Source organism: Phalacrocorax carbo, chromosome 3, assembly GCF_963921805.1.
Source record: "Phalacrocorax carbo chromosome 3, bPhaCar2.1, whole genome shotgun sequence".
NCBI classification, from domain to species: Eukaryota; Metazoa; Chordata; class Aves; order Suliformes; family Phalacrocoracidae; genus Phalacrocorax; species Phalacrocorax carbo.
Genome location: NC_087515.1, coordinates 62,127,298 through 62,146,780, shown reverse-complemented (window position 1 = coordinate 62,146,780; position 19,483 = coordinate 62,127,298). Strand labels below are relative to the sequence as shown.

The 19,483-nt window shown below is 50.4% G+C and overlaps 1 protein-coding gene across 3 annotated transcripts in view; it reads right to left on the bottom strand.

Annotated features, from left to right (window-relative positions):
* TAGAP (T cell activation RhoGTPase activating protein) overlaps positions 1 to 19,439 on the bottom strand; it is a 54,513-nt gene extending 35,074 nt beyond the window's left edge. For all 3 annotated transcript variants that reach the window (XM_064447116.1, XM_064447117.1, XM_064447118.1), the window contains exons 1-2: positions 19,327 to 19,439; positions 10,076 to 10,164 (exon numbers count right to left, since the gene is read on the bottom strand). In XM_064447116.1, coding sequence (XP_064303186.1) covers positions 10,076 to 10,164; positions 19,327 to 19,413 — 176 coding nt within the window. In that variant the 5' untranslated portion in view covers positions 19,414 to 19,439. The remainder of the gene's footprint in view (positions 1 to 10,075; positions 10,165 to 19,326) is intronic.
* Positions 19,440 to 19,483: the final 44 nt, after the last annotated feature.

Below are 19,483 nucleotides of genomic sequence, written 5' to 3'. Positions count from 1 at the left end.
GTCTGCCCTCTCTTGTGAAGGGTTAAGAAGTGCAGCTGGAATTTCTACCTCATTTACACCTGTTTCCTGTGACAGGTAACACTCAAATCTTCAGGGACCTCAAAGAGAGCAGAGTCAGAGGGATATGGTGTGAAGCACACCATCAGGACGTATGAAGGTTCTCCTACGTCAGACAACTGCAGCTTCACTTGGTTGTTCCGTCTCACTCACAACTTGCCACATGTCACCTCCTCTGCAGAGCAGGTGACAGGGTCACGTGTGGAATGAGAAACACGAGCGATACTCCAGTAATGTGCAACAGGAGGAGCACACCCACATACACAGTACACGCTGCTTCCTCCTGAATCCTCACTTACCGTGCCAGCTGCTTGGTAGCAGGGAGCTCAGGGCTGGTGCACAACTGCAAAGGTTTTCCTGCTTTTGTTGATATTTAACTATTAACCAGCTTTGTGGAGACTGAAGTAAAAGGTGTTGTTTGTGGGAGGTGATGTGTGGATAGGAGAAAGAGTAGGAGTAGCAGAGGTCATGCAGTAAGAGCTGTTTGATTGAGTTTATGCATTTTAACCTTGGTTTTCTCAAGGACAGAGCCCTTCTGGGTCCCCTGCAGCCTTGTGAAGCTCCAGGCACCCGTGCTTGGCTGACTGTGGGTGCTAAGTACTCCCGGGCCTGGCTATCAGGAGACTGCCTGGCAGTGGAGGCACTGGTTAACTGTATGACTGAGTTTAAAAGCCTGTCAAATATGAAAGCACAGATGGGGAGTGGGTGGAAACCCTCTGGCTCCATTCATGCTGGTGGCTGAAATAGCCCATACAAGCTGACACCATGGCACAGTCTGAAGTTGATCTCCAAACAAGCCTGGAGTTATCTCACCTTGCTGAGGTGAGACTTGCCCAGGTCTTCTAGCTTCAGTGAGCGCCGAAGGCTCTCTGTCAGGGAAGGGGCACTGCCTCAGGCACACATGAGCAAGAGCAGGATGACAGTTACTTGGCTCAGCTCAACCCTGGGGCTTATCATAGCACTGGGAGGGCCCTGCAGCCCTCCCTCTCTCATTTTTCTTGCTCTCAAAGGTGCCTGTGAATGCTGGCACAAGTAGGCCATGTACATGCCAAGTACACTTGCACTGCAGTAGTAACAGGACCCAGCTCTTACCTGCTTCTCATTCACCCATAAATCTCAGTATTCCCCCACGGGGAGGATGCTGAGGAGGAAGACAAAGTGAGTTTCCTGCAGGCATGTAGGAAATCGATGGCACAACATATGGGACTGAAAATCATGTGGAAAAGGAAAATGCCAGACCTTCCTAAGCCTGAAACGTTTAGCCTGGCTTTGCTCTGCCTGTAGCTTGGAGTCCCACCTAGGTCAGCTGTGGGGACTGGAGTGGGCCTGTGCAGGTTAGCAATGTCCACCCACTGCTGCAGGAGCTCACCTTCAAGCCCACTGCCAGCAGGTGCACAGATTTGCTTTCCAGTCTCGGCCCTGGGAGGGCCCTGCAGCCCAGGCACTGGCAGGGTCTCCCCAAGTCACAACAGGGTGTGAAGGGCAAGGGTCAGAAAATAGGCTTCCTGGATGGGTTATGAGGGACTCAGAGACATGTAGCTAATGCAGGTCTGCACAGCCAGTGCTAGATGACCCATGGAATGGGAATACAGAGAGGGACAGGGATATCCTCTCCAAAAGGCCTGTACGCTGCCACCACTAAATCCCAAGTGCAAAAGTGATTCAGGCTCTCAAGATGCTTTAGAAAAAGAGACTTCTGTGTTTGTGATTATTTGACCCAGCAGCCCTGGAGCCAAGGAGGCACAGAAATGAAGGAGAGTGGCTGGGTGTGGGTCTGGGCCTCCAGAGGGGCTGCTGCTCCCCACTGCACTCGGGCTGGCATGTGACCACCACCTGCATATGGGTCCACACAGCCGGGGCTTGGGCTACATGCACCCTCCAACTAGTGCAACAGACAAGTCATCCGTCCATCTTCACCTCAGATTCCCCCATCTGGAAGTTGCACTTCCCTGCCTGAACTGGGGGCCTCCTGGGGCAGCGCCAGGATGGAGACACACGCTTTTTCCCTGCTTCCCCCCAGTGCTTTTCCAGGCATGATTTGTAGCTTTATAGCTTTATAGCTCCTCCCTGGGCCAGACAGGCAGTTTCTGTGCCGGTGTTAGTAGACCCCCTGCTCACGCAGTCATGGTGACAACCAATCGTGAGTGTGGGGCTGGAGACCTCCTGCCAGGCTGAGAAGGGGAGGTGTTTTTTCACTTGCTCCCACTCCTGCCTGGTTTCTTTCCCACAGGTCTCCTTCTGCCCAACATCCAGTGCTTTCCCTCCATCTTTTCTCCATGGGCAACCGAGGTGACGGGAGCTGCAGCTGGAAGAACCGGCAGGGCAGGGCACCCGGCTGCCACAGAAAGCGGCAGCTGCTGGTGCTCTGTGCACAGGAGAAACATGAAAAGGTCCTGTGGTATGTCTTCCTAGAGGAAACAGCTTTGCCTTTGTGTCTGGTAAGAAACCTTCCACCCCTACAGGGGAGAGCACTGTGGGTGGCCAAGGTGAAAGTCTTCAGTGTCCATGGAGAAGCCAGGGTTGTCCCGCACGGCCCGAAAGCAGCCGTGTGCCCTTGCGTGGGTTTCGCAGGATACTCCTCAGGCAGCCGAGTTAGAAGAGGTAGATGGTGCTGTTATAATGGACTTAGCCTCCCAAATGCTCTCGTAGCACCAGGGAATCTCTCACCCAGCTCTGATCTATGAATTGAACAGGGGAATAGTGGGTTTGCTGGGTGGGCAAGGGAGCTAAAGAGACCAGGGCTGCACCACTGGCATGGCTGGGACCTGCCCATGCCCTGGGCTCAGGGCAGAATATTGTCTTTTGTAGAGTCCTCACCCAGTGACTGGGGAGACGCCAACCACAGGCTGTGGCAATGGTGGCATGCATGGGGCAGTCCACGTCCTTGCTGTTCAAGGCTATTGCCCTGCCAAGCAGGGAGACTTCGTCTAAGCTGCCCACTGGGGATGGTGCCAGTTTCCAGACGGTGGTGAGGAGCTGCTGGCAAGGGCTAGCTGGCTCAGTCAGGGCCATGCTGGGAACACCTGAACAATTTCTGTGCCAGTGATGGAGAAAGTCTCCAAGAGCACCCCGTTTGCTAGCAAAGCTGGTGCCCTGGTGAGCCCAGGGATGATACTCTGCTGCAGGAGACCTCCGTGGGCTGCCATGGACTGCCGAGTGTGGGGAGGTCCTGGCTGGAGGCCCTGGAAGCATCACCAGCAATGACCAGGGTTACCGTCACTCCTGGCAGGCCCAGGAGCACTGGTTCTTCTGCGTGTTAATAGGCTGTACGTGCCTTTCCAAGATTTCCAAGTGCTGAAGCAAACTTCAGAAAACTGCTGAGGCAGAAGGACCAGCGGTTAACTAGGGGGAGGCATCAGCAGGGACTCCCCCTCTCCTGTTAGCCTGCAACCCCCATCAGAGCAATGCTGCTTCCCCAAGCCCCCCACCCCAGCTGGGTGTCTGCCTGCCAGCTCTCTGAGGCCCGGGGTGCCAGTGGTCTGCATGCCTGTGTGCTGCCGGCTGTGCTGCCTTCCCCACAGCGGCAGAATGGGGGAAATGCCAGGCATGAATGTCAGCCTTGGGACGCCTACAGCATGTTTCCTTTCCACCAGCAGACAGGATGTAAGCTGTCATGGGTGTTAATTAGCCTTTGCAGAGACCTGCAATGTGATGCTCCTGATTTTCGTCAGTGCATCTCTCAGTTTGACGCTCTCTCTTCTCAGACCACTCTTTTGACAGGGCCGCAGCACTGAAGCCCCCATCACTTTTGCAAGCCTTTTACAAGCTCTGTTTTCTAGGTACAAGACTTTTGAAAAAAAAAAAAACAAAAAACCACCACAGAATCCTGTTCTCTAAAAGCATCCTGCAAGTGCTGTAGAGTACTGGCCGTTTCTGGATAAAGATATGTTTGTCCAGATGTCTGCAGTACTGCTGGCCTCAGCTGAGTCCTAGATGTGTCCAGCAGCAACATCGCACTTGCTCCTACACATTTCTTGTGGCATATACATGGGAATAGCTGTGTGTATGCAGAAAGGTCAGAAAAACCTTTTTTGGCTTGCCTGAGAGTTTCATTTAGAAATGAAATTAAATGATTAGCTGTTTAGAGATAAGCTGGTTATGACTGAGGCTTGGACACATAATAAAAGTTTTACCACTTTAAACAAGGTGTGTTGGTGGAAGCACAGACTCTGCCCCCTGTGGAATAACTGTACGGTTCAGTCTCTGGGAAGGAGGCAGCTGCTACCCAGCAGCTGCATGCTGCTTGTCACTGCCCACCCAGTAAGCGTCCTGCTCCCACCAGTTTGCAGGCAAAACAGAGCAAGAGAGTGCTCCCAGGTTTTTTCCAGGGGAAAATCTCTGGTTTACTTTAAGCCCCACCACTCAGCACCGTAATACAGCAGTAGCAGACTCGGTACCAGAGCTGTGAGCTCCCACCCACCAGCCTTTGCTGCTGGCTATAACTTCCAGACAGGCAATGGTGACAAGTAGGAAGAGGGCAGTAACACCTGAAGTCCCTCCAGTCACTTTGAAGCTGCATGGATGCCCCAATGCATCTGCATCTGGGGACAACCTGGATGTCTCTCTTGTCACACTGGCAGCATGGGCTCTGCTCCCAGTTCACCACATCCAATTCATCTGATCATAGACCCCAGTGACTGGTCTTGGAGCCATATGTATATATCTGGTATCAACAGTCAGTGCCAGGGCGATACGGCTTCAAAACATGCTTAGCTTTCCTGGTGTGAAAACCATGCTTCTGGGGTTCATTGAACAAATTTGGATTGCAACTTTCATGAGACTGTAATTTATCAAAATCACAAAGGCGAGTCACGCAGGCCAAGTTTCTAGAGCTCACATGAAAGCTAGAAAACAGTTGAAATGAAAGTTTTAAGGTCTCTACCAATAACTGTGACAGATTTTTCCCATTAAGAAGCTTTTTAGTTTGGGTGATATTTTTAGTCTTGGGTTTTTCAATAAAAATGTAACATTTCCAAAGAAAGCAGACACCATCTATAATAATGTCAGCCAACCTCTGAGTTTCTCGTCAGAACAGTTTCTATGAATTGTTTTGAACCAACCTGTACGAGAAGCTATGTTACTTCTGTGCTTATAAATAGGCCTGTTTCACAAAACTCTTTCTCAAGTAAATTGCTCTCGATTAATATGAAGTACTTTCACTTATTACTTGTATTATAAAACAAGAGGGATCCCCACATGGATCAGAGTCCTGTTATGCTAACAGTTAATAAAGGGACATGTCTCACTCCGAAAAAACTAATCTTTTGGGTTTGCTCCAGATCTCTGCAGTTCCTGACTATCTTATGTGTACCTCTTAACAAATCAGCCCCATGGCTGCGTTGAGTGCCTCCTATTGTTAACTACTCCTTTCCTAACCACATTCCTGTGAGTAAAGGCAACATTATTAACCCCATGCCACAGATGGGAACTTGTGCTGCAGAGAGGTGAAATGTCACACTGAAGATGATACAGGATATCTGGACCAGAGCAAGGGGTGGACACCCACTCTTCCCTTGAAAGGCAGCACCCCACACACTATGCTTCCATATGGCTGGTGCTGTGATAGTATTATTATTTTACTCATTACTTTGCCATCAGAGAGGCTATGAAAGCAGACTTACAGTACTATCATCAGCTGGTTAAACAAGGGAGCATTTAGCTAGTATAAGCATACCAAGGATGAAAAACAGGAAGAGAGTAAAAGTGAATGAAGGGAAAAAGTGAAGGGCAGGGGCAGCATGGTTGTCAAGAAGTAGTAGGAGAGTATAGAAAGGAAATCGAAGCTTCGAGCTGACCTGTAAAACTCCCTCGTGTTACCATAACCCCCCTGATTTCACCCTCAGAGATCTTGTTTTGCAGCAGCCTTCACTTGACTCATCTACACCTGCCCACTTCAGTCCTGTGGCCAGCAAGAAACCCTCCCACCTCCTTTAACCACAGCCTTCCACACAGGGGTCTCTGCCGTCAGTCCCTAGACTCCGCATGACTCACCCCTCTGCACCTCTGCAGATATTTCCCTGAGCTTTCTCAGCTTGGAAAGCAAGTCTGTCACACCACTGAGGAAAAAAAAAGGCAACTAAATATGGTTGTGTGATGACAGGAATCAGATCTTCAGTGTTGGGATGAGCTCCATCATCTCTGTAGAAGAGTTCAGTACATGGTGAGCCTCCCTGCTTGGAACTGGCTGCCTGGGCAGGGGAAGGAACTAGCGCAACACAGAAAAGATCACACAGAGCCCAAGCTCCCCCACTCCTTGTTCTATCAATGTGAAGACCCCCCGAACAGATGTTTCCCTCTGCAAGGAAATGCAGTGCTAGCTTCATTATCAGGCTGGAAATCAAGACAGTGGTTAATTAAATGACTTTCCCTGTGTCACAATAAAAGCTGCAGATCAGACTCTCCTGAAAGCCCAGCTGAGCGTCATCTTCAGTGCACTGCTCCTCTCATCTTCTGCAATTGCTTCTGCAGTCATGGCAGGAGTTGGTCTGGGTCCACTGATCTCTCCAGCACTACCTCAGTGGAAAACCCAGTGGAAAATCTTTGGAATAGGAATTGATGGTTGGACTTGATTATCCTAGAGGTCTTTTCCAACCTTAATGATTCTACAATCTTGTTCCCATAAATGTTTGAGGAGTATGCACCTCATTTAATGTCTTCCCTACCAGGAGTAGGTAATGAAATTAGCGCCTAATAAGCAATATGCAAACTCAGTCTCTGAGGTACAGAAGATGACTGGTACAAAAATAAACATCAACTGTCAGGAAATGTCCTCTAGACAACATCCCAAGGAATAAGTTCCTTCAGGGTCTCAGTTTGCTATGGATGATGTGTGCTTTAAAACAAAAGGTTTGCCTTACTTACTTCTTGAAGTTTGTCATTGATAAGTTTTCCAACATAAATCCAAAGGATTTCTGATTGGCATGTTGGTTAATAACCAGAAAGTAAGCATGGGATTATGCTCATGTTACCTTTTCCTAATGCTGCTGATAATTGCTCAGTAGGTCCAGAAACCAGACACTGCAGTGACTTTGGTCGCAAACTAACTCTTCTGTCAATGTCTGGATCTGCACTAGTTGATTAGAGTGTGTCCTGCGTGCTACTGCAATCAGGAATTGGTTTGAGAGCTGAAGGAAACTAATATCTAGGCAGTTGAATCTGCATGATGAAAAAAACTCATCAGATTTCTGGAAATTACGGTTTAATTACTACAATCACCCGCATTAGCCCAGTCAGGTAGTTTGTGAACCTCTGTAGGGGAAAGGGAAGATTACCATTTAGACTGAGAACAATCAGGAATGGTTCACAGGTTTGGCAACCAGATCACAAAGGCTTTTGCCTCCACTTGAAATTCATCCTCGCTGTACAGTGGCTATGAAGGGTAATGCTCCAGTAAGTGCTCTGTGATATTTTTATGGCTTACTACCTGCACAGAAAAATTCAGGGGATATTCCATCTGTGACTGCTCTGAACCCTGAAAGGTGATAGCTTTATGAAGGTCGGTTCCTTGTGACAATTCCAACTTGTAACAATTTTCCTGCTACTAAGTGTAATAGAGACTTTTCTATTTATGCTTCTGCAGGTTCAGAGGTTCTAGACTATGCCTGCAGGCTGCAGGCAGCACGTCTGGAGTGTTGCCCAAGAGACATTTTTCATTTAAAGGCTGATTATTTTCTGCTGATCACAAACAAAAAGCTCTTTCCACAGGGCTTTGTGGGCCTCCTCTGTTGCACTGTGTCACGGTAAAGCCACCAGTGGCTTAACCATGGGGCTGGGAGGTCTTGGGGAGGGACTGTATTTGTGGCACAATGGAAGCTGCGTTTAACCTGACTTTCACACAATCCTCTTCTGCACCTCAGAGGTTTTGTGTATTCGTTGACCCAAATGCATTCAGTGGAAATGATACTTCCTTTTGTGAGATGAGGTGATTCAAGGCCTTCGTGGCCATTAGTGCTGGGAGGCAGGTGCTGGTGAAGCAGCTGAGGCCCTGCCTAGGCTATTTGGTGGGATTAGCACCAGCTCAAGGGATAGGTAAAGCAGGCAGCCACCCAAGGGAGCAAGTTGCCAAGAGTGTGAAAACCATCACAGCTCTCCTGCCTACACTGCCTGGAGAGCGATGCTCCTTGGGCAGCCAGGCTGGCTGTGGAGGCAAGGCTCACAGTGAAGGGAGGCAGCAGCTCCTGCTGAACCGCTGCTTGGAGGAGCAGCAGCCCCTGCTCTGCCCTGCCCCACCGCCGGAAGCGCACACAGACAAACCTGGGTCCCAAGGGCTATTTCTCCCAGTTCTGCTGCTTGCCCTCTCCCTCCCTTTTGCCATCGTAGGAGCAGCCCAGTGCTGGCACCTGATGTTTACTTGTCTTGCTGAGATACCTTAAACTGGCTTTGTCTGGAGGGGTAGTAAAATGGGGGAGACTGCTAGAGCACATCCAAGCAAATTAGCTGATGGCACCAGCAGCAATGTAGATTACACCACCAGGAGTGTATTGTGCTCTTGGTAAATGCTGCCTCCTACAGAAATGAGATGGAGGACCTATACTGTGCAGGGGGGATGAGGCACTGGGACCACATTCCTGCCCCACCAGGTCTGTTCTCATGGACAGAGGTCTGAAAGCCAAAGCAGAAGGCTGGAAGAGGCCGGAACTCAGGGCTGGAGAGGGAGCACAACTGCCCCTCCAGCTGGTCACCCATCATCAGCCAACACAAGGATGCTGCTCTCTCCTTGCTATAGAGACATCAACAGCCCCTTTTTCCTGCAGGCTCAGGCTCCTGGAGTTTGCAGTGCTTGTGGACAGGGTGGGGGTGTTGGGGGTTGGTGGTAGTATTTTCCACCTGTAACACCTAGTAATTACGGCATCAAAGAAAACAGAGCAGTGACTCTTGGGCACTTGTTCAGTATTTGAGTTCCACCTGTCCCCCCGGGCTGTAGGATGATTCTGGGCTCAATGATGGAGCCATATGGCAAGCCAGGAGGTGTCACACAGAGCCACTGTGCAGACTTCAATCAGGAATGTTTCCAGTGAAAGGAAAGTGTGTTAAACTCAGCCTTTCTCACAGTCTGACAGCTCCTGATGTTCATGTCAAGAAACAAATGCAAAAAATGTGCTCACTCTGAAGAGAGACATAACTGAACATTAACTGCATGTGCTCATACAGCAAAACTTGCCCCATTCACCAAGCGAGAAATGCTCAAGGACTCAGACTTTGCTACCTGAAAACCCAGGATACTGCTGCCTTTCTTGCCTTTCCTCTGTAAGCTTTTTTTTAAACACGTAACGAGCCTACTTGCAATACCACCATGCCCAGTTAGCAGTGCCGTTTGACTAGCTGGACTGGGTTTGTTAGAGGATAGGAGGGAAGTCAGAGCATTGCAGTGAAGTCACTGCAGTTCAAATGATAGTGTTCCTCTGCTTACCAGGAATCAGTTTAATGAAGGAAGGAATCACTGCTGCTAACATCAGAAGAAGTTTCCCATTGGTTTGGCTAGGCAAGCCATGACCTGTAGCAAAATAAGGCAGTAAATGCTATCACAGCCAACTCTTCTCCCTATTCTAAAGGCTTTGCTACCCAAAAGAAAGAAAAACAGTTGGAAAGCAAAGAACTGAAATGCTCTGCAGGGGAAACTGCCAACAGAGGCTTCTCAACAGTATAGGCAGAAACTAATATGAAAAAGAGGCCAGTGCTGGCAGGCCTTGTCATGGGGTGGGAGAGATGGGAGGAAGAGCCTGAGCTCGCACAGCCCTGGTGGGAGGGCAAGAAGAGCAGCTGGGGTCAATGCCATGAGGTGCAGTTCCCACCACCTCTCCCCTCCATCCCCTCTACATCAGCAGACCATGACTCTGCCAGCTCAGCTGCCCCAGGCACCACATGTACACTCCTCCATCCACAACTCGCCTGGGGTTCTCTAGTGCAGGACACTGACAGCGGCGCCGCATGATATGTGCACACACAGCCAAGGTGCACCTTGCTCCTGGGCATTAAACATCTGTGCAGGCACTGTGTATACAGCATAAAATGTACGTACCTGGCTGAAGGCAACCATAGCTTGCTCAAACCTTTGCTGAGTAAGAGTGATGGTGCTGAACACCGGCGGGGAAGAACAGTCTGGAGGGGCTGAAAATGAGAATGAATGTTATCAGTTTCCCTCATCCAGCAAACCTCTCACAAAGGTGAGGGATTTGAGCATTTAAAGAGTCATTGCTACAAAGTGTGTATGGGGAGAGGATAAAGTCTCTTTGTGCTCCTAACTCCTGGCTGCTGCCAAATTTCCCCTCAAGTGCCAGGGCTCCAAGCCTGGCAGCGGTCAGCATGACAGCCACTGCCGCACGGAGCCGGCCAGGCACCGCAGCACTGGCCAGGGCAGGTGCACAGCCTGCCATAGGCAAAGCCCTGTGGCCACTAGGCAAGGCACCCTGGTGGGTGTCTGCCTAAATTAGGGCAACCTCAGCACCAGTGTCTTCATGGGAGCTGCTCACCCCAAGCTCCTTTTACAGGCAGTGGGGAGACACAGGCGCTTGTAGAGCACCATTCTTCCTTCCCCGCTTCTGCTGCAGACTTTGGGAGAAGAGGAGCCATGTCTTTTCCCAGAAGTGCCCACTTCTCTGCATTGGCTATAAAAGGTCCCTGGAGTATCTGGGTTGGATACAGACCTTGACGCTCTAACTCTGTAACACAGGGCACAGGGTGAGAGGAGGCCGCTCTTGGTGAGCCCAGAAGCAAGCCAAGTGCCCTGCAGAGGCAGGAGAGCTGGCTTCAGTTAGAGGTGGGTAAGCTGCCTCCTGCAAACCCACAGGGGAGCTGCCTGACTCTTAAAGAGCTCAAATCCTTCAAATCTATGCTTCGGGACAGTGGGCTCTGTATGGCCACCCACCCTCCGAACATGAGCACGAGCACCAGGGAACAAGGCTATTTTGGGAACAACTGACACAGCAGGGGAGCATCAGAGGCAGGAAATGGCTCCTTGCTGCCAAGCATTGACATGAGGCCTATAAAGGGCAAGTTAGCACCCTTTGGGGGATGCCTGTCTTATTAAAGTCATATTTGCAGTATTTTTTTGAGATACTTGAAAAGCAGGGTGATACATTTACAGGCAACTTTCTGAATATTTGGCCCCATTTACTGAGTAGAAAAAGAATGACATCTGCTTTTTATTGAAACTTTGTCCCAAATTCATCAGAATTTCAGCAGCTTTCACCTCTAACTCACAATTTTTACTCCTGAAAGCTGTCAGCAGCATACCACTCCATGCGGTTTACAAATAGCAAACAAGCCCTATTATCTGTGTCTGCAGATCTTTTCTCCTGGGAGAACTGGAAAAGTGGCCTCAGTCTTCTGCTGGGGATTCACAGAGGAGAGGGTGGGGTGGGGAGAGAGAGAGAGTGTGCACCAAGTGCTGCTGCCAAAGCTGGAGGTGAGATGAGGAACTGACTAATTTCCTAGAGGGCAGAAACCAAGATCTCATCGAGTCAGTGCACACCAGCCCAGCGCAAAGGCGGGCACCTGTGAGTGGAGCTAGAGACACCAAGTGCACTGTGAGGGTGTTGTGGACCGAGCACTGTGAAGGGTGACGGGCAGTTGAGCCAGCTGAGACCACCCCCGTGGTGCCCCAGCCCGTCTAACCCAAAGCAAATGCAGTTCCCAGAGGAGACGAGCAATGCCTCTGGCTGTTATCAGCAGAGAAAAATAAAGCGGTAGCAGAAGTCACTTTGCTCTCACTGCAGGGAAAGGCGCTGGCACACTAGCAACAGTAAAAGACAGGAGTGGGCATGCTGTGGTATCTCTGGCTCTGGGGGAGGACTCAAATGCCAGGGATGACACCAGTATATTTACTCCAGGTTTATACCTGCTTTATACCAGTTTGACACTGGTATATTTACTCCCATGGCCTCTGCATGTGGGAACTTGTGTGACAGGAGTAGGTGACATTGCCTCAAACCTGCAGAGGAGCTGGTTTCTGAATGCAATGGTTGTTCCCATGCCTGTACTATCGTGGCCCTTTTTGCTGCCTACCTTTGACAAATACTTTAAAATACACAATCAGAAGTCAAAGAAATGAACATTGAAATTGCTTATTACTTACATGTGTCTGTTATCAGAGCAGCGGGTTTTTTCTTTGATAAACATTGACTCATTATTACCAGAAGCTTTTCTGAAGTCAGCCGCTCGACAAAAGGTCAGTACATGACCAAGCCCGTGTTGCTTGCACAGTGGTCGCAGCAGAGCACACAGAGTTAAGCATGTTCTGGGGAAAGGTTATTCTTCTAAGATACTGTAGGGTGTTCCCCTCACGCTTGAGGCCACCAGGACTCCAGCCTGGGGGAGTCCTCAGCTCCAGTTTAAAATGGGGTAGGGGGGTGGGGGAGGGCACAGTCTGTGGATCTCTGGGCTTGCGGTTTCAGGATAAATCCCCAGTCAAATGATGCAAATAGGCGCACACTGCATCAGAACCCTGACCCAGGCAGAGGTCTGTTATCTCCCCAGCTTACTCCCTTGTATCATGAGCTCTGACCATACCAGGTTATAAAACCATCAGTGTTGTCTGTCATACGGCTTCCACTTAAACCCACAAGGACTGTTCAGTGCAGACTCCCAAACAAGATGCATGTGGGAGGCCAGACACCACTTTCTTAATATGGTGAAACACCTGACAGCAAGTAGCACCGAAAGGCCAGCCCGTGTGCTGGTTTTGGCTAGGAGATCATAGTAGCTAGTATGGGGCTATGTTTTGGATTTGTGCTGGGAACTGTTGATAACACAGGGATGTTTTCATTAATGCTGAAAAGCGCTCCTCAAAGATTCAGGGCCTTTTCTGCTCCTCACATCACCCCACCAGTGAGCAGGCTGGGGGTGCACAAGAAGCTGGGAGGGGACACAGCTGGGACAGCTGACCCCAGCTGAGCAAAAATTCCACACTGTGTGATGACATGCTCAGTGTGTAAAGCTGGGGGAAGAAGAAGGAAGGGCGGTATATCCGGAGTGATGGCGTTTGTATTCCCAAGTAACCGTTACACGTGATGGAGCCCTGCTTTCCTCGAGATGGCTGAACACCTGCCTGCCCATGGGAAGGAGTGAATTAATTCCTTGTTTTGCTTCGCTTGTGTGTGCGGCTTTTGCTTTACCTGTTAATCTGTCTTTATCTCAACCCATGAGTTTTTTCACTTTTACTCTTACGATTGTCTCCCCCATCCCACCAGAGGGGAGTGAGCGAGCAGCTGTGAGGTGCTGAATTGCTGGCTGGGGTTAAACCACAACATCCAGGAACCATTTCTGAACCCACCTAGGGCTGGCCAGAGACACACTCTCTGCAGAGAAGACAGGGGATGCTCAGGGAACATAACCTGCCTGACTGCCGCCCGGGATGGAGATGGTGGTTGCAGCTGGTGGCAGCGTGATACTCAGGGTGCCTAGGACGATGTATCACGAGGAGGGGAAAGAAAGAGCACTGCACTGCAGGGAAGAACAGGTTTGTTCCTCTCCCTGAACAAGTATAAAGCAAATTAGTCCTGTTACTGTTATTCCTGTTATTCTAGAGTTGCCACAGTTTCATCTACCCAGTGCAAATAGCAAAGATTAACTGAGCAATCGGTTTCAAGTAATGTATGTACACATGCACACATTTTGGCACCAGTGAAAATGCCGGCCCTGTTGTTCCTCCTCTCACTCCAAATACGGCAGAGAGCAAGACCTGGCTCTGGCTGTGATGCTGGAGGGTCTGGAGATGCTGAGGCATGAACCCAAGTGTCACTCCTGAGGAGTGGGGAGCCATGGCAGGGCCTTCAGAAACCATCGTGCTTTGCAGCTGGGTTATGTGCTTTACCAGATTTGGCTCTGGGCAAGTGACAGGACCCACGGTAGTTCGCTACCTCCTTGCAGAGGTAGGGGGACAGGGCCCTGAGCCCAGCAGTGAGGATGGGGCACAGTTCTTCCTTGATTCACCCAGGTCTGGCGCTTGCCACCTGCAGAAGGCATGCACTGGCTGCTGGCTGAGATGGGTGAGAAGTGCTTCCAAATTATTCCCTCCCTTAGGTCTCTAAGTTATGGTCTCTCCTCTGGGTGAATTAAAAAAAAATCCTATCATCTGGATGGGGTGAGAGGTTTCCTATCATGATTCAGTAGCAAAGGACTAAACCTAGGAAGTGGGAGGTCCTGGGATGTGGGGAATCAATCCAGCACATGCAACGTGTTTCAGGTAAAAGCAATAAATTACTTCATCAGGGTCCAGGGGCTTGGAACTGGCTATTTCCACATGGAAAGTGCATTCAGCTTTTATGGTTTTAAAAATTAAATTAATGACTTGTTAGAAAAGTGAGAACTTGCATAAAGGTTCCCACATGGGGTGTATATTTTTTCCTTCTGGCCTGAGTCCTCATCAGTGCAAGAAGAGCTCCATGAGAAGCTCCCACCAGCCCCCTAGGACTGCTGAACCATCCCCCAGTCTTCATGCTTCTTCACAGCTACTGAGCATCTTTACTGGGGATGCCGTCCCCTCCCCAGCCTCCCATGTGATCCCCAGTAAAACCTCCATGCTCTCCCTGCAAATCCCTCAGCAAGCTGGTAGAGGTGGGCAAAGCCAAGGTCAGGGGTTGGTGGTGCAAAATCTGGGTATACCTGTCGGATTTTGTGTTTGGCTTTAATTTACATGAAGATGATGGTCATTTTCATTTGATTTATTGAACTGAACAGTGTTATGCTGTGAAGAAAAAACTTTATTCCCAAGTGTTGCTGCTACTTCAGTGGAAAAAAAACTACATGTGATTTCTAATGAAAGAGTGCAGCAGACACAGAGAAGCCAAATTAATTTTGCCCTGTGGTCCATGAGCTGGGAGAATTTGAACACATTTATGCCAGTATTGACTGTCAATTACATCATACTTTCTCTCTTCAGGGGTTTTCCTCCACTTAACAGAAATCTTTGCTTTCTACATGGCGGATATCTCAGTACCTGGCACAGGTTAAACTCCAGCCCTTCTTATTCTAGCCTGCAACCTGCTCTCACTCTGAGACACACAGCAGGTAACACAAGGATCACATCTACAGTTTGTAGAATTTCAGGTACAGTCACTGGGAGCCATTTACTTAATGAAATCACCTACATGCACCACGCAAGGGCTTTATCCCAGGCACCCGCAAGGAGAAGTGCCTGAAGACTGGCCCATAATCAGGAAAATGGGAGGGAAAGCCTGAAAGAAATCCTACTGCTCTGCACATTGTGGTGGGATGTAGGGCGCTGAGAGTGCTGAACAAGCCCGGCACTAAATGATTTGCTTTTTGAAACTGGCAGAGAAGTCACAACTCCTTTATTAGCTCAAAGCACTCCACCAGAAAAACTGAAAATCCAGAGTTTAGTCATTCTTCCTCGGATGGGCTAACCACATGCTGCTGCCTTATAGGCACAAATGCATCACTTGTTTTTACTCATTCGAAAAGCCTTTCAAAGTGTTACCTCATTCAGAGATACACAGGGACATGATTTTGCCACCTGGAGAGACTTTTAGGTGCCCAGATTCTTCAGCAGGCAAGGGCCAACACTAGCTGAATACAAAACCAGTTCCTAAAACCTTGGACTTCTTCATAAATGCCCCCAAATTTACAAACCTACTTATACAACCCCTAAGGACGAACTAAAAGCCACTTCAACCCCCTCCACCATGGTGTGCAAAAGTGCTTGTGAAAATGGCAAACCCATGTCTTTCCTCCTCCTCCTGAAAGAATCCACCACTGGCAGAAGCACAAACATTTCACAGGGTTCATGGTAAGTGATCACTTAAACCAAACCCCACAAGACACCAAAAGCAGAAGCAGAGTGGGGAGCCTGGGGGGTTTCCAGGAGGTGTGCTGGCAGGTAAAGCTGGCTTTCCTCTAGGAGGTTTTCCCAGGGGACATACTGAAACTCCCAGGGACTTTCCTTTCCCCAGCCACATTGTGCATGTGCACATGCAGAGGAGGCCGGGAAAGGGGCAGCTGTGATGGTCCCAGCACACTGGACCACCACAAAGGGGAGGAAAAGGGGCTTTGGGGGGGGGATGAGTCCTTTAAATGAGCTTTTGCCTGGACCTCTCCCCTGGTTTGTCTCTCACTTGAGGCCAGCAGCAAGGCAGGAGCAAGGGCCATGGGGCAGCCCTGCTCCACCTTGAAAGTGGGACCACCTCCCCCCCAGTACAGCCAGGCCTCAACCCCTCAGTGGTCACTCCAGCCAGGACATCCTCACCCATAGCTCCCCACCCAGCTGTGAAGGGAAAGGGTCTGGCTCCCTCCCACACAAACGTGAGCGGGGGCAGCCGATGCCATACAAGCACCGCGGTGCAGAGGGCCCTGCCTGGGCTGGCACAGTGGGAACAGATGAGGTGGGGATGTAATGGGGATGACTGAGGTGATGGGAGCAAGGGACTAAATCTGTTAGCACTGTGTAACTGGTGTTGTTCAGGAAGGGTAGGGGAAATGGAAGAAGAGAAGGAGGAAAAGGGATAAGCCAGGTGGGAATGGCTGGGGCAAGCTCTCACAGCCGCAAGGGAGAGGGAAGGGCTCACAGCAGGCAGTGCAAGGCAGGAGCATCCAGACACTCTCTGAGGCAGTGCTGTGTTGCCAAACCAAACCACCTGCAAATGCTGCTGGTGCTGTGGCTCAGGCTGTGCCTGCCTGCAGTAGCCAGGGTTGCCCGGCCCAAGGCAGGGCTCTGCTCCCCAACTGGGGACCACCTGGGACACTGCTGCCCCATAATAGTCATGCAGGCTGGGAAGGAACTTACAGATATATGCAAGAAGAAGATTTCTGGTCTCTGTTGTAACAGCACAGGCATAGAGTGGTTCCTCTGAAATAAGCGGCAGCACTCTTGATTTAAGCTAGCCCTCCCAAGGTCACTGGAGTGGCTCCTGGCTTATATGGAATAAACCAGACTGGAATTTGCTTTGAGCTGGTCTATGTTAAAACCCTTTTCCAAAGCTATTTTGTGCTACTAACATCGCTGGAGTCTGTGCAGTTACTCTGAACTTCTAACAATACAGCCATAAAGAGGTTTTTATCTAAAGAGGTTTAAAAGCCAACAGCCTGCTTATTGGGACTGGTGAGATTTTCTTTATTGAGTGTGCAATCAGTGTGTTTTAGAGCCCCCACAGGGGCCCTGCTGCAGTCTCCCTAAGACCAGCTGTGACATGTGCCCCCCAAAAGCTCTGCTGGCACTGCTGCTGTCCCCAGCAGCAGTGGTACTGAGAGGTTCCTCATCATCATCATCCTCCCACCCTCCTGGTCCTCCCTTCCCAGTGTCCTGCCCTCCAGTGGGGCCAGTTACTTGCCTGGCATCACACCCCTGCTTTCCAAGGTACTAAATTACTGCAGGATGCAGCTTTGCACTGGACTTCATTAACTGCAGGCGCTGTATCCCTTTTCCTGCCACACCATGCAAGCCAGACATCCATGCCTATCTGCAGCAGATATTAATTTCTCAGGCTCGTGGGAGGACCCACTGGTGTGTGGCAGATGGTGCACTGGACTGATGGATGCACAGGGCTGGGGAGGTGATTCACCCTTCTTGTCACTTGGGATCATGTCCCAGCGCAGCCTGGAGCTCCTGTGACGCTCCATTCCCGTGCCATTGCAAGGGGTTTATGTACATTGTCAATATCGGATAAAACGCGATGTGAGTTGAGGAGCCTTATTCGGTACTGTCTTGCTCCATTTTCAGAGACTATTGGCACTCTGAAAAAGCACCAGGCTTAAGTAAAATAGTGGGCAGCCAGATCCAGAAAACTGGAAGTGAAGACAAGCCTGAACACCAAAGTGCAGTAAGATGGATCCAGCCTCATGCTATGGGTGCAAGTGCCAGGGCCGTGTTATGTCTAAAGAAAATAGCATTTTTTTTTCAACATATATTGAAGAGTTACTTCTGAAAAAAAGTAGAGAAAAAAAATCGATCTTGGGTCACTCAGCATCCCAATTTGTTTTGCTAAATAATCACCTACTTTTTTCTTTTTGTTCCTTTCCTGCTTTCTCACCAGAATCAGAAAAATAAAGAGAGGTTAACAAGAAAGAAGGAAGTAAGAAAGAAAGACAGAGAAAATTATGCTTATCTGAAATCCCGATTTTTTACATTGTCTCTGCTGACAACGTTGAACCAAATGCATTATTTTCCTTCTTTTTTCATCTTAACTCTTTTTCAGTAAGCTCCTTCTTACTGGAAAATAGTCCGTTTCTGCTAGCAGCCCTAGTTATGACAAGCTGAAGGACCAATGGAAAGCCAGACCAGTTGGCATGTAAAATACACTTCCAGTCATTATATCTGGAAGGTCTGAAGCTTCTACTTGTGATACACGCACCTCTGTGTGTTTCATGCAGAGAGCCCCTGCCACTAATCTCGTTTTTTGTGGAAGACTCTATTTGTCAAAGCTGACAACGCCACGAAGAAACAGTGTTTCGGGGCAGAGATTTAGTGCCCGGCAATTTTCTTCTTGTTTCCCAGCCAGCACCTCGCTCCTGCCTGAGGTCAGGCTGCATGATGTAACGGTCCCTTCTGGCCTCCCAGTCGATGCGCTGGCAGCCGGGGCTCCTCTCCCTGCTGACAGGAGCGATCGCTGCAGCTGAGACCCCCCCGGGGACCCGGCTTTGGTCCTGGGCTCACACCAGACTACCAGCTGCTGCGGGACAGGGTTCACAGCGTGCACTAAAGTGAAACGTTTCTCTTGCAATGATGTTAAACCTCTAAGAAACACGAACAACGACAACCAAACCCCCCTCTTTAACTCTTTCCCTCGCACAAATACAGCCAAGAAAGACTCCGGTTTTATTTTAACCAATACTCGCTTCCTCGCGGCTGAGGGTTTTGGTTGGTTTGCTCTGTTCCCCAGGTCTCTGCTGCCCTGAAGCGGTGTCTCAGCAGTTTGACCGCGGTACCGTCAAGCCGGCTCTTCAAATTCTGCCTCTGGCAGGAGGTGGGGGGCTCCCAAAGTCTGACCCCGATACCGCCCGGCTCCCCCGGCCCTCCTCCTGAGGAGAAGGAGCGCTCCGCGGCGCGGGGCCGGGCTCAGCCCCGCCGGACGGCGTTAGTCCGGTGCCCTCGGAAGCGCGTTTCTAGAGTTACCCAGGAGAAGCCTCGGGCTCTGCTTGTTCCCAAATTCAAGACCAGGCTCAAAGACCCCGCTAGTTCTGCAGCAGCCCCTATAATATCTAGATGTATATACCCGCCGCAGCCAGCCCGCACCGCCTTTCACACCCTCAAAGGCGGGGTGCTGCCCCGCTCCCCGCCCCCCACACCCCCACCCCCCCCGCCGGGCCGCCCTCACTCACCGCCGGGGCCGCGGGGATCCCCCCGCCGCCGCCGCCGCCGCCGCCGCCGCCCCGCCGCGCCTGCCCGCCAGCCCGCGGCCCCGGCATGGCTCCGGGGGGCGGCCGGAGGAGCGCGGGGGGCCGCAGCCCTCCCTCGGCGGCTGGCCCGCCTCTGGGC